At 39.4% G+C, this 14,607-nt stretch overlaps 2 protein-coding genes across 2 annotated transcripts in view; both read left to right on the top strand.

The window, feature by feature from the left end:
* LOC137503021 (polyprenol reductase-like) overlaps positions 1 to 1,614 on the top strand; it is a 28,536-nt gene extending 26,922 nt beyond the window's left edge. Inside the window, exons 3-4 of the mRNA XM_068230400.1 lie at positions 915 to 1,109; positions 1,295 to 1,614. Coding sequence (XP_068086501.1) covers positions 915 to 1,109; positions 1,295 to 1,614 — 515 coding nt within the window. The remainder of the gene's footprint in view (positions 1 to 914; positions 1,110 to 1,294) is intronic.
* Positions 1,615 to 2,393: 779 nt separating this feature from the next.
* LOC136857369 (polyprenol reductase-like) overlaps positions 2,394 to 14,607 on the top strand; it is a 53,803-nt gene continuing 41,589 nt past the window's right edge. Inside the window, exon 1 of the mRNA XM_068230379.1 lies at positions 2,394 to 2,456. Coding sequence (XP_068086480.1) covers positions 2,394 to 2,456 — 63 coding nt within the window. The remainder of the gene's footprint in view (positions 2,457 to 14,607) is intronic.

Below are 14,607 nucleotides of genomic sequence, written 5' to 3'. Positions count from 1 at the left end.
AGGATATACAAAGACACGAAATTGTATAATCATAAATGTTTTGGGCTGCTTCACGGAAAGCCTACAGAAGAAGTACTTGCCATAGCCGTAACATTTATTAGGGGCTGTGTTTTTACGAATGAAACACCGTCTGTTTATTACTATAATTTATTTCAGGATAACCCAATAAATGCACATACAATTCTATTCACTCATGAATGACAACACTCACTAATCGCTGTCTATTTACAAGTCTCTGGTTAGGGAGTCCCAGCCCATTGGCATTACCTGAGAGGCCTATAATCCTATTCAAAGGCTCGCCTGACTTTCACTTCTCCAAGTCCAAAAGCTGCATGCAGATCACTAGGTTTGAACACAGGCTAATGGCAACATGACACAAGATGACTGTTCTTTGGTTCGACTCCAGTGATTTAAACAGTCATGTGCAGTGAAGAACTAAACAACAGTTCGACAATGCTAAACAACAGGATAGCACTCCTCACAGAATGACCATTAGCTCTGTTCCAGTTACTCATGATAGCTGCTTTATTCGCTGACCCTACATCGGTCCTCGGTCCACAGAAATACACACACAGTACTAACACACCACAGGTTTTCAGTGACGGAAGGGTGGAAAAGGGCTAAGATTGGGAAGGTAGCGGCTGTAGCATTAATTAAGGTATAGCTACAGCATTTGCCTGGTGTGGAAATGGGAAACCACGAAAAACTGATGAGGACAGTATGGAACAGAACAGATTGTCCTTGTCTCCTCTTTCCACACTGATATGTTATGTGTTCTCTTTCTTGTTCCTATCATACTTGATTTGTTTGTTAGTTTCCATTAGTACTATTTTGAGACTGAACATTTGGGGAATTTTTGAATGATGGAAAGTTTTGCTATTCTGGTCTTACAGTTCTGTTTTCTTTGTTTCCAGTCAGTGGCCTATCAGTCCTCCTAGCACTTGTGCTGTTCACTTGCCAGACTTGCTACAGATTCTACGAGACCTGGTTTGTCAGTGTATTCTCTAATGGCCGGATAAATCTGTCTCATTACTTCTTGGGTTATATCCACTATTTTGGAACGGTTGCTGCAATCTTATCTGAGGCACCAGGTTTCATCTCGGGCAAAGGCAAGTCATGTATATGTCGGTGCATGAAGACGATTTCAGAAAATAGCTTCTGCAAACTTTTTAGAACAAAATAAACTCTTAATATGTATTTACTTAGAAATTCACTTTTATTTTGGAGAAAACTTGTGAGGAAAATTGTATATTTTGTGTTTTATCCTGAATTCTCATGTGTCCCAACAATTTAGCATTAATAGGGAGATTTCCCAGTTTGGCCGGTCCAGTCCGCTACGGTAATAGAGTAGACCATAGCGACTCTGCACCAATTGTGGTGTGGCGGGAAACAACTCGACCCCCTAAGAGGACCAACGGCTTCGGGCAGATGAGTTCTCTTAGGCAGTGTGATGGTACCCTCACTGTAGGATATGACACTGGAACCCATTTAAGTAACATGTGCCCCCAGGATAGGAGCAGCTGCAGAAGGCATCTGTACTCTGCATTAGGAGCAGCCTTACCACTTGCTGGCAACAGCTCTAAAATGCCTTTGGGAGTGGCAAACCCATTGTAATAAAAGCCTTAAATGGGTGCAAAAACAGTGAGGCCTCAGAAACTGCTAAGATGTCTCCTGCAAGCAGCACAAATTTCTTAGGTACTGGGTGAGCTGTGAGAAGTGGGCAGCCAATATCACAATATATCCAAATCAGGACTGTCAACATCCTAACCCTAACAGACAAGACCTAAGAGCTGATAGAGTTCGTTAAAGATAAGGACGCAGCCATCCCTTGTCTTAGTGAAACAAAATGGAGAGGAAGAGGGGAAAGAAAACTGAAAGAACGGTACAGGCTGTTTTACAGTGGAGGACAGGATGCAGTAAATAGAGTAGGAATGATCATTAGAAAGGATGTCATGGAATGTATGGAAAAGGTGAAGAAGATAAATGACAGAATGATCATAGCAAGGATACAGTTTGAGACAGAAACATGACATCTGTCCCAAGTATATGCTTCACAAACTAGAATACAGAACAGTTCCTTGCAGAAATGGAGAAATATATAGAAGATGAGGAAGTAATTATAATGCAAGATTTGAATGCACAAGTGAGAGGAGAGAGACTTGGAACAGAAGAGATTCTGGGGCCATATGGATATGACAAAAACACATCAATAAGGGGATATGTTAATGGACTTTTGCCAGAGGAATCAACTGATAATAGGAAATACATGGTTCAGGAAGAAAAATAGCCAGAAGATTACCAGGTAGGGATGGGGAGACAGAAGAGCAAAAACGTTGATTGATTACATATTAGTGGAAAAAGGACATCGGAAAGATCTTATGGATGTTACGGCTATGCCTGAGGAGGCCTTTGGTGATGACCATAGAGCAGTGATAGCAAAATTGAAAGTAGGCAAGGTAACAAAACTACAAGAAAAAAGAGAAAGAAAGATTAGGGTCTGGAGATCAAAGGGAAAGCAGGTTCGGGAAGAGTTCAGGAAGAAATGACAAAAACTGATACTTTTCATTTAATGTTAAGAACTTCATCTTTGGTCTGTATTGAATAGAGATTTACAAAACATAAAATAGAGTGCACTAGATCCACCTTTTCAATACAAAATATGCTGCTAATTTAAAATTACAACATTACTTTATTTGGTACCGGTTTCAACGTCTCAGGCATTATCATCATCCAAAATTGGGCAAATAAACAAAGATGTACACAAAGTTAAAATACAATCTAGAGACCCTTAGTGGTTAAAATATCAATGGTTAGATAAAATACAATGTGTGATAATGCTTGAGGAGAAAGTCATTCTCAGGATACTGATACCAAGGACAGATATTAGTCATGTTGAATGGAATAATTTTAAGAGTGCATTTGTAAAGTGTGCAGAGAAAACATGTGGCAGAATATCAGGAAATATAATAATAAATAATAATAATGTTATTTGCTTTACGTCCCACTAACTACTTTTACAGCTGCCTCTGTGGATCCGTGGTAGAGTGTCGGCCTCCGAATCCCAAGATAGCGGGTTCAAACCCGGCAGAGGTAGTCGGATTTTTGAAGGGCGGAAAAAAGTCCATTCGACACTCCATGTCGTACGATGTTGGCATGTAAAAGATCTCTGGTGATACATTTGGTATTTACCCGACAAAATTAATTAAATCTCAGCCATAGACGCCCAAGAGAGATCCGGTTTACTCTGTCTGCCATCTAGCGGACCTAGAGTAAAACGGAACATCGAAATTGACGAGCAGACAGCCAGATGGCATCAAATCGAAATGTCTGCACACGATAGCTGAGGCCATACGATTATTATTATTATTATTATTATTATTATTATTATTATTATTATTATTATTAACTACTTTTACAGTCTTTGGAGACACCGAGGTGCCGGAATTTAATCCCGCAGGAGTTCTTTTACGTGCCAGTAAATCTACCGACACAAGGCCGTCTTATTTGAGCACCTTCAAATACCACCAGACTGAGCCAGGATCGAACCTGCCAAGTTGGGGTTAGAAGGCCAGCGCCTTAACCGTTTGAGCCACTCAGCCCGGCTGAGAGGAGGAGACAACATGGTGTAATGATAGGAGTGAAAGATAAAGTAAAGGAAAAGAAGAAAACTTGGAAGTAATGAAAAACACACAAGACTGAAGAGAGTAGAGCAAAAAGTGTTTGCAAGAAAGTAGTAGCCAAAGAAAAGTTGGGAAACATTTACCCAGGAAGAAAAGGAAGATTTGAACTGTGGGGGGGAATGGAATTATAAGAAATGGTAGGAATGAAGAAACTAAGAAAGGGGTACACTTTGTACTGGATGGGTAACAGTAAAGAGAAAAGAAATGGAGTAGGATTTATAGTGAATCAAAATGTTGAACCATTAGCTGAAGTTGAGGATGTAAATGAATAATAATGCACATACATGTAAAAGAGGAACAACTGAATATAGTACAGGTGTCTGCTCCACAGACAGGATGTAGCGTGGAAGATAAAGAAAATTTCCTCAATGAACTGGAAACGCGTATTGTTGGAGATGGGATCATGATAATTGGAGATCTGAATGCTCATGTGGGAACTAATAGAATGGGATATTAGAATGTTTTGGGCCCACATGGGATCTGAATGCTCATGTGGGAACTAATAGAATGGGATATGAGAATGTTTGGGGCCCACACGGGTATGGCGATAGAAATGAAGATGGAGAGAAACTGTTGGACTTTTGTATCAGAAATAACCTGATAATGTGTTCTTTATACACATGGTTTATGAAGAGGAAAGCCATAAGATCAGTCGATATAGTTGGGATAGACAGTATAGAACACTCATCGATTTTGTAATAACAGAATGGGGAGGATACGTCATGAATAAAAAGATAATCCCCAGTGGAAGTATGGAAGGTGATCATAGATTATTAATTGTGGAATTAAAACAAGTAAAAATCCCTAAATTTGTACTTAAGAAGAAACCAAAGTGCTGGACTTGGAAATTGGAGGAGGAGGATGAAAGAATGGCATTCCAAGATTGGATAAAAAGGAAGTTGCCTAACATGGAAATAGGAAGTGTAGAAGAAGAGTGGGACAATTTAAGATAGACATTTGTGGGAGCAGCAATTGAGGTATGTGGGAAAACAAAAGCAAAGGTTAAGGGAAAGGAGACACGGTGGTAAAGACAAAATAAAAAAATAAATAAAAGAAAGGGACAAGGTGAAGAAAGAAATTGATAAGAAAAGGCAAAAAACGTATCAAAGGGATGACAATAAGTTAGAAGGGTTACATGTGGAATACAAAAGATTGAAACTACAAGTAAATAGGAGTATCAAGGGAGAAAAGGAGAAATGTTGAGGAGAGTTTACCAACAAAATTGAGCAAGATAGTTGAGGAAATCAGAAACTATTATACAGAATAATAAAATCAAAAAGAATAAATCAAGAAAAATTCAATGCATTAGAGAGAGAAGATGGATCCATAGTACATGACGAAAAGGTCTTCAGAAGGTGATGGCAAAGTATTTTGAAAAACTTTGTAATGAGGATGACTACTTGGAGGAAGAAGGAGATAAGAAAATGGAAATAATAGATGGAGAAAAAGAAGAGAACCTGGTAACATGGTTGGAACTTGAAAGGGCAGTGAAAGCAATGACCAAAGGTAAAGCAAGTGGAAAAGACGAATTCAATGCTGATATGATTACGGTAGCAGGAAGCATTGGACTACAGTGGCTACACCGAGCCCTCAATGCCACAGGGAAGGATGAAAGGATACCTGAAGATTGGCAACAAGGAAGCATTGTTCAAAAAAGGAAATAGGAAGAAATGTGAAAATTATAGAGGTATAACCCTATTATCACATGGGCTAAAAATAATGGAGAAAGTCTTAGACAAAAGACTGAGGGATATAATAGAAACACAGTTAGAGGAAGAACAATATGACTTTAGACTGAATAGATCAACAATAGACTTGATATTTACAGTGCAAACGATAATGGAAAAACATCTAGAAAGGACCAAGGAAATCATCTTCGTATTTTTGGATTTGGAAAAAGCTTATGATACAGATAAGAGATAACATGTATGAGAATGTCTACTGAAAAGGAATGTACAAAAATCATTAATTAACAACATAAAAATGTTGTATCATGAGAGTAAAAGCAGTGTACGAGTGGGGAGTGGTGACTGAAACATTTTATACAAAAAAAGGTCTCAAGCTAGGAAGTGCACTGTCACCATTATTGTTTATTATATTGATGGATGAAATCATAAAACGTGTAAAACAGAGTATCAGTAGTGATGAAGTGATTGCTTTGGTTTTTTTTTTTTTTTTTTTTTCTACTTGCTTTACGTCGCACCGACACAGATAGGTCTTATGGCGACGATGGGATGGGAAAGGCCCAGGAGTTGGAAGGAAGCGGCCGTGGCCTTAATTAAGGTACAGCCCCAGCATTTGCCTGGTGTGAAAATGGGAAACCACGGAAAACCATTTTCAGGGCTGCCGACAGTGGGGCTCGAACCCACGATCTCCCGGATGCAAGCTCACAGCCGCGCGCCTCTACGCGCACGGCCAACTCGCCCGGTGCTTTGGTATTTGCAGATGATGTGGTGATTTGGGAAAGGGGAGAAATGGAAGTATAAAAGAGACTGGACATTTGGAATGAAAATCTGAAGGAATTTGGAATGGTAAAAAAAAAACAACAACTGTTGTCATGCACTGTGGAAAAGAGAATTCAAGTGAACATAGACATAGAACAGTTAGAGAATGTAAAACAGTTTACATATCTGGGTAGCATTATTAATGGAAGTAATGAAATCAACCCTGAAATTAATAACAGATTAAGTAAAGGTACAACATTTTATCATCATTTTATGGGATGACAATGTACCCAAGAGAACAAAATTAACATTATATAAACAGTCTTTCATACCAATTGTAACATACAGAATAGAAACGATGGTAACTAATAAGAGACAAGATAGTAAGATCCAAGCAGCAGAAATGAAATTTTTAAGAACATCAGTTAAAAAGACAAGAAGAGATAGAATTCAAAATGTTAAAATCAGAGAAGACCTAAATATAGAACCGTTAGTACAGAAGATATAGAAAGCAAGACTGAGATGGTTCGGACATGTAAAAAGAATGGGAATGGAACGGGTAGCAAGAAGGTTATTGGAAAGAGAAGTTAAGGGAAAGAGACCAGTTGGAAGACCAGGAAGAAGGTGAATGGATCAGATTTGGAAGGACATTAGAGAAGCTGGATTGGATGTGGCAGAAATAATGGAGCAGGAAAAGTGGAAGGACAGAAAGGAGTGGAGGAAGCTTGTTAACCACACCCGGGCGACTGGAGTGGGACATTGATGATGATGATGTAGGAATGAAACAGTGTACACAGGGTTTGTGAAGAATAAAGTAGTAACACTAACAAAACCAGAAGAGTTAATGAGCAGATGGAAAGAATATTTCAGTAAATTTCTGAATGTGAGAAACCAGACACGTGGAGACGGTATCCAGGGAGCAGGAATAGGAGAAGTAGCAAAGAAGGTATTGGTCATTATAATGACACCCTCTCTCCAGGAGTCATAAATATGGAGAGCCCCTGCCCTGGGTTATGGGTGAAGTCCTCAACGGCATTTACGGCGGAAAAGATGAACTTCGGTACGGTGGAGATGGCAGAAGGGACAAACCCGTAGCGTCTGTGCTCCAGAGGAGCGGCTACGAAAGGCGTCTGTCTCCATGTTAGGGATGGCCTAAGTTTGAACCTGGCAGTAGGTAGAAAATGAATCGCTAATTGCAGAAACCACCTAAGTGCACTTTTTCAAACTGCTGGGAAAATGAAAAAAACTGTGTGGGAGTATAAGTTGAAGTCTGATCACCTTCTAACTTTTAAAAAATTAAACTTTAATGTGCCAGAAAAGTGTAGTAAACAAGAAATAAGTTTTAGAAAATTTTAAATGCCATAAACATTTTTTTAAAAACATTGCACTTAGGTTGTTTCTGAAATAAACAACTTTTCCTGTTCATTTCTGTAGCAGTTATTAAAAAAAACAGCTAATTGATTAATCTATGCAAGTTTTAAGATGAAAGATTGCGTAAATAACACCGATCTATTCATATAAAATTTAATAGACATCAGTTAATGAACCACAAAATACAAATTAGTACAGTAAAACCCTTTCTGGCTTTATTCAGCCTCTGGCATATCCTCAGCAGGTTCTCTCTCGGTTGTTGGTCACTGAATGTTGCTGTCATAAAAGTCTTCATAACCAATGGTGTAGTCCATTAATTTTTTCAAGTCTTCTACTTTCTTTTTGTTGATTGGAACCTAAAATCAAAAATTTCGTTGTGCAGAACCCATTAAAAGTTTATACAGTTATTATAGGCTACAAAATGTTTTTACTTGCTCAATAATTTTATATCCCTTTAATAATATTATTGTAATCAACTTACCTTTCCCAAAGGATAAGCCTTCTCGGAAGGCAGCTCAGGTGGGCCGTCAGTTTTCAGTTGTGCGAAAGTAGATGAAAATCCTCCAATAAACGCCCTTGCCACAACTTGTCCTGAAGTATCTTTATAGTACAGGAACTGTTTGTAACTAGAAACCTTGAATGGCTTCTTACGTTCTCTTGGTACTTCCCTACCTGATGTTTCATTAGAGTTTGTTATTTTCCTGTACGATATAGGCCACCAATGTTTAAAACCTAAGACATCATCCGAGGTAAGATGATAAACGGTAAAACGTCCTGACACACTTGCCTTGCTCAGCATACTCATCTAGAGTACAAATTCTGACCACCTTCCTCAAGAGCCATTTAATACTTCCAAAATCCCTGTCACAAGGCAGAAAAGAGTGGCCATGGACAGGGAAATTATGCGTAATCTCCTCAAACTGACCTCTGTCACAGAGATTCAATAAGAAACGCACAACTGTGTGATTCTGTGTGAGTTACAAAACAGGTTATCCTAACAGGGCCACCAACCGTCATGAGTGGAGGAATGAATTTACCGCAGAAAGAACCTAAGGTTCTTTGTGAAATAAACACATTATTTACACAGCTGCCTAACAGCATTGCTTGTATGGAGTAGGGTTTATTTCTGCTGAAAACAATGTATTTATCTCCGAATAGTACAATCCTGCCAAAAACTCAATTTTGATAAAAGTGTTGCTTAGGTGGTTTCTGAAATAAACGATTCAAATGCCTTTGGGTGTGGCAAGCCCATCATAACAATAGCCTATATGGATAAAGCAGATGTGGTGCCTCAGAAAAGGTTAGGGTGTCCCCTGCTAAAAGCGGCGTGCATCTCTTTGGATGCTGGGAGAACTGTGAGAAGTGGGCAGCCAGCACCAAACTACATCAAGATTGCGACAGTAAATGTCCTGACACTGACAGGAAAGACAGGAGAACTGGTTGACTTCATGAAAGAAAAAGATATAGCCATACTTGGACTGTGCGAGACCAAGAAGAGGGGTATGGGAGAGATTCCTCTGAAAGAAGGATACAGGCTGTATTACAGCAGAGGACCTGAAGCAAAAAATGGAGTGGCCATCATACTTAGAAAAGAAATCCAAGAATATGTGGAATCCACAAAATGCGTCAGCGATAGGATGATGGTGATGAGACTGCAGTTTGAAAATGGCATGAAAGATCTATTCCAGTTGTATGCCCCACAAACAGGTAGCATAGATGAACATTTAGAGAACTTTTAGAGGAAGTGGAGAGACAGATAGAAGATAAGGAAGTGCTATCAATGGGAGATCTAAATGCACAAGTTGGAACGGAAAGACAAGGAAAGGAAGATGTTATAGGGCCCTTTGGATATGGAAATGTAAATCCAGAAGGCAAGTTTTTGGTGGATTTTTGCATGAGGAACCAAATGATTGTTGGAAACACCTGGTTTAGGAAGAAGAACAGTCAGAAAATTACGAGGTATGTTTGGGGAGACAGACGAACAAAGACCATGATTGATTACATAACCACAGAGAAAGAACACCGGAAGAACCTTGTAGATGTAACAGCCGTGCCTGAAGAAGCCTTTGGTGGAGATCATAGAGTTGTGATAGGAAAACTGAAAGTGGGAAAGATTGAAAAACCCCCATTAAGAAGAGAGGAAAGAATTAAAGTATGGAAGTTGAAAGAGAAAAGCATACAAGAAGAATTTCAAAGGGAAATAATACCCTTGGTACCCAGGACGGAGATGGGGAATGTAGAAGATGGATGGAAAAGATTTAAAGAAGCACTGGGTTGGATGTGCAGAAAAGGTATGTGGTAGAACTGGTGGAATGATAGGGTAAAGGGTAAAGTGGAGGAAAAGAAAATGGCATAGAGCGCATGGAAAACATCTAAGACTGTATAAAGTAGAAGAGAATATGTGGAGGCAAAGAATTTGGCCAAGAAAGTAGTGGAGGAAGAAAAGAGGAAAAGCTGGGCCTTATTCACACAGAAATTGAGAGATGATATGCAGGCCAGCAAGAAATGACTGTATGGTATCTTAAGAAACAAAAGAGAGATCAAGTAAACACCAGATTTGTGAAGGATGAAGGCGGCATAATATTAACAAAGCCAGGAGAAATAAGAAATAGACGCGGAGAGTATTTTCAGAAGTTGCTGAACATGAGAACTAATGACACTCATTCAATGGACCACCAGGAAAGGCAATTAATTGATGAAGAAATGGATAAAGAAATTACAATGAATGAAATTGAAATGGCAGTAAGAAAGATGAAGAATGGAAAAACTGCTGGAATAGATGAAATTTCAGTGGAGATGATAAAGGCATCTGGAGCTGTAGGCCTGCAGTGGACATATCGAGCTCTCAGGATTGTCTGGGAGAATAAGATATTAGAATCATTCCGTATTGACGGTTTTCACTTTACAATGGCGAAAAATGAGGGTATCCTCCTATTCAATACATCATATATTCCGTCATTAGACGGAGCAAACAAATTTGTTCCTGAGGATTGGCAAAAAGGAATAATCATCCCTATCTTCAAGAAAGGCAATAAGAATGTATTGAAGAACTACAGGGGCATTACTCTGATATTCCATGTTGCTAAGATAATGGAGAGGATATTGGAAAGTAGGATAAATTCGAGGGTTGAGAATCAGATACAGGAAAATCAGTTTGGTTTCAGAAGTGGAAAATCAATAATAGAACCATTTTTATTATGAGACAACTAATGGAAAAGCAATGGGAGCATGAGAATGATATGGTGATGACATTCAGACATTGAAATGGCATACGACAGTGTCCCCAGGACTAAAGTTTGGGACAGTCTGGTGCAAAAAGGTATTGGACAGGGATTAATAAAAATGATCATGGCAGTGTACAAGGAATGTTGTAGTTTTGTGCAAACACAAGTTGGCAGGATTAGTTGGCTCAAAATCACTAGTGGGCTGAGACAGGGAAGTGTTCTATCACCAATCCTGTTTACAGTAGTAATGGATGACATCATGAATACAGCAAAAGCAGCATATGGAGGAAGAGAAATTCACATGTTGTTGTTTGCAGATAATATTGTGATTTGGGTACAACACGCATGAATGTTCAAGAACAGTTGGATGTGGTGAATGGGAAGATTGAAGAATGTAGATTGAAAATAAGTGTAGAAAAGAGTAAAACTCTTGTTATGACTGGAGGGGAGAAAAAAGGGAAAGGTCAGATTAGACTTGCAGACAAGCCCCTGGAAGTAGTGGAGATGTTCAATTACCTGGGGAGTGAATTAATGGAGAATGCTCGACAGGATGCTGAAATTAGTAAGAGGATTCAAGCTGGAAGCTGTTTCTATCATAGTGTAAGAAACATATTATGGGACAAAGATGTGCTAATGGAAGCAAAGGAAACTATGTATAAGATAGATGTATTACGTACCCATAATAACTTACGGAGCTGAATCTTGGACAGTGACAACGAAGGATGAGAGTCAAATACAGGCAGCTGAAATGAAGTTCTTGAGGAGTATGATACAGAAGAGTAGAAGAGACAAAATAAGGAATGAGAAAATCAGGGAAGAAATTGGAGTGGAAAAAATGAATAATATAATAGAGAAGAGCCAACTAGGATGATTTGGGCACTGAAAGCAAATGAGTGATGAAAGAATGCCAAAAAAGATGATGGAAATACAAATGCAAGGAAGGAGAGGCAGCGGACAACCACAACTGAGATGGAAGGACACAATCCAATGCAGTATTAGAGAAAGAAACCTGGACTGGGACACATTGTTGGAGGAGGAGTGGTGGAAAGACCAAAGAAAGTGGAAAGGAACCATAAATGCCCCTACCTGGCTACAGCTGGATGATGGGAAATGATGATGATGAATGACAGAGGTGGAATGAGTGGTCAAAAAGATGAAATAGTCATAGAAATTATCAAGACTGCACGACCAATGGGATTCCTGTGGACTTATGGAATACTCAAGTATGTACGGAGAGAGGAAAAAATGCCCAAGGGCCTTATAATACTAATATTCAAGAAACAGTCACTACAGAGGAACCACTATCATCTCCCATGTTGCCAAGATAATGGAAATGATATTGGAAAGAAGAATTAGAGAAAAGATGGAAAGTCAGTTATAAGAAGAACAATTTGGATTCAGAAGTGGAAGGTCAACAGTAGAAACCATTTTCATTCTGATATAGATCATGGAAAAGAGCTGGGAATAATGGGAAGGATATAGTAAGGACTTTTATAGACTTGGAAAAGGCATACGACAGCATCCCCAGAACAAAGGTTTGAGAAAGGCTGATACACAGGGGCATTGGCAAGGAACAAATAACATTGATAAAAGCAGTACATGATAACTGTTGCAGCTGTGTGAAGACAACGGAGGGTAGATCAGAATGTACACCAAGAGAGTTGGCCGTTCAGTTAGGGGCACGCAGCTAAGAGCTTGCATTCGGGTAATAGTGGTTTCGAACCTCATTGTCAGCAGCCCTGAAGATGATTTTCCTGTTTTCACACCAGGCAAATGCTGGGATTGTACCGTAATTAGGACTTGGCCGCTTCCTTCCCACGCCGAGCCCTTTCCTACCCATTACAAGTAACGAGCTTTAACAGCTCCATTATAACATTGGTATTGACTTGAAATCAAGTTGAAAATGTTTAAGGATACACTCAAATATTCTATTTCCGCCTGTTCAGTACATGTTGTTACCGTGAACAAGTTCAGGTTTTGTCTCTAGGGGACATCATCAGCTAGAGTAATATACATGTACTGTATACACCAGATATTAAAAAGTGAGATTTATAAAAATGGTGACACACAAGCTAATAATCATGAGATAAAAACATGACATCTAAAACTGGATGATAAATTGAAGTGTGCAGCCGAATAAGGGTCTATGTTACATTTTTACCCATGTTGAGTATTTGGTAAAGTCTATGGACACGATTTCCAGAATTAGCTTGTGCGGAATAAGGGTCTACGTGCACACTTGGCTACCGCCAGGCATACTGAAGCTCTCCGACCTTTTCAAGCTCATAACTCAAAACATGCCTGGTGTAACGCAGCTAAGAGCTTGCATTCGGGTAATAGTGGTTTCGAACCTCATTGTCAGCAGCCCTGAAGATGGTTTTCCCATTTTCACATCAGGCAAATGCTGGTATTGAACTGTAATTAAGGCTCGGCCGCTTCCTTCCCATGCCAAGCCCTTTCCTACCCACAGTTCAATTGTGAACGTTAAAATAGAAGTTCTAAGTCCTCTTGTAGTTGAACTATGTTAGTTTTTCATTTAAAATAATGAGTATTGGTGGATCCATAAAATTCTTCATTCGGGACGTGAAGTCTGTTGATTATGTTAAGGTACTAAGTGTGATGTGATGTTTACATTAGTGGTGAGAATAACAATGTTGTTGATTCAATTTCTTCTCTTTTTAACATGTTGATTACCCATACAAATAGCTTCTTAAAATTATTGTTGGGAAAACACTCCATAAGAATTTTATCATCAGTTTAAAGGGTGAGTTATTTCTCTCGAATCAAGGACCCACGGTCAACACATTTCATTTTGACTTCAAATCAAGTATGCAAGGATTTCTCTTAACAGTTACTCCCCATTTAGTGTTAGCCGTTAATCATTAGAAACATGCAGTTCCCTATGATAACTGGTCCGCACATAATTAATTACATTAGCCATGAGCAACTGAATGCACCGCACCACATTGTTATCTGTACTGGAGTTCCAGGGAATACCTCTACATATCTGATATTATTTTGATAACGACGCGAATGTTTAAAGAAACAAAGATGCAGTGATAGCTATCATAAACTATATTCCATGACTACACTGTTTGGAACTCATAATCTTGCCCAGAATTGTATCAATAACCAAGGAAATACGAGGCGCATGTAAGTATAACAGCTGAGAAACAAAGAGAATTCTTGAGATCATCACTCACATGGCACATCAGATAATGAATCTGTATCTCAATGTCGAAATATTTTATCATCACACAAGGCATGTTGCTATGAACGCATGTTGAAATTTGTCTCTAGGCACGCATGTAACGTCACCTGTGTATATAGGTTATTTTCATGGTTACAAGGATCGTAAAAGTGGAAAACAAAATTGGCGCTAACATCAGTGATCCCAGTACTCCATGACACGATGGCAAGTAGTTCAAACTCTAGCTAATAGACATCGCATTAAGCTGAAAACGAAGCCAATACGTAAAAACTGAGATTTCTGGGGCCCGTCCAGAACCACTTGCCGCAGTAATACGGAGATCTCCAGGGCCGGGCTTCAATGTATTAACAAGCCTTAAAGTCAGTCTGCTGGCCTTGCGGTCCAGGGGTAGTGTGCCAGCTTCTCTCCCAGAGTCCCTGGGTTCGATTCCCAACCAGGTCAGGGAATTTAACCAGGGTCTGAGGGTTCGTTCTAAGTCCACTCAGCCTGCATGATAACAATTGAGAAGCTATCTGATTGCAAATCAAGTCTAGGAAGCCAATAATTAGGTCCTAAAGGATTCGACTTGTTGACCACGTGCCTCGTCGTAGAGCGGCAGCCGCTTGGTAGGCCAAGGCCCATCAGGTCTGTAGCGTTGCGCCATGGGGGGGTTAAAGTCAACCTAAGAACAAACGTTT

Source organism: Anabrus simplex, chromosome 1, assembly GCF_040414725.1.
Source record: "Anabrus simplex isolate iqAnaSimp1 chromosome 1, ASM4041472v1, whole genome shotgun sequence".
NCBI classification, from domain to species: domain Eukaryota; kingdom Metazoa; phylum Arthropoda; class Insecta; order Orthoptera; family Tettigoniidae; genus Anabrus; species Anabrus simplex.
The sequence above is the reverse complement of the archived record's forward strand: the minus strand, read 5'-3'. Positions and strand labels throughout refer to the sequence as shown.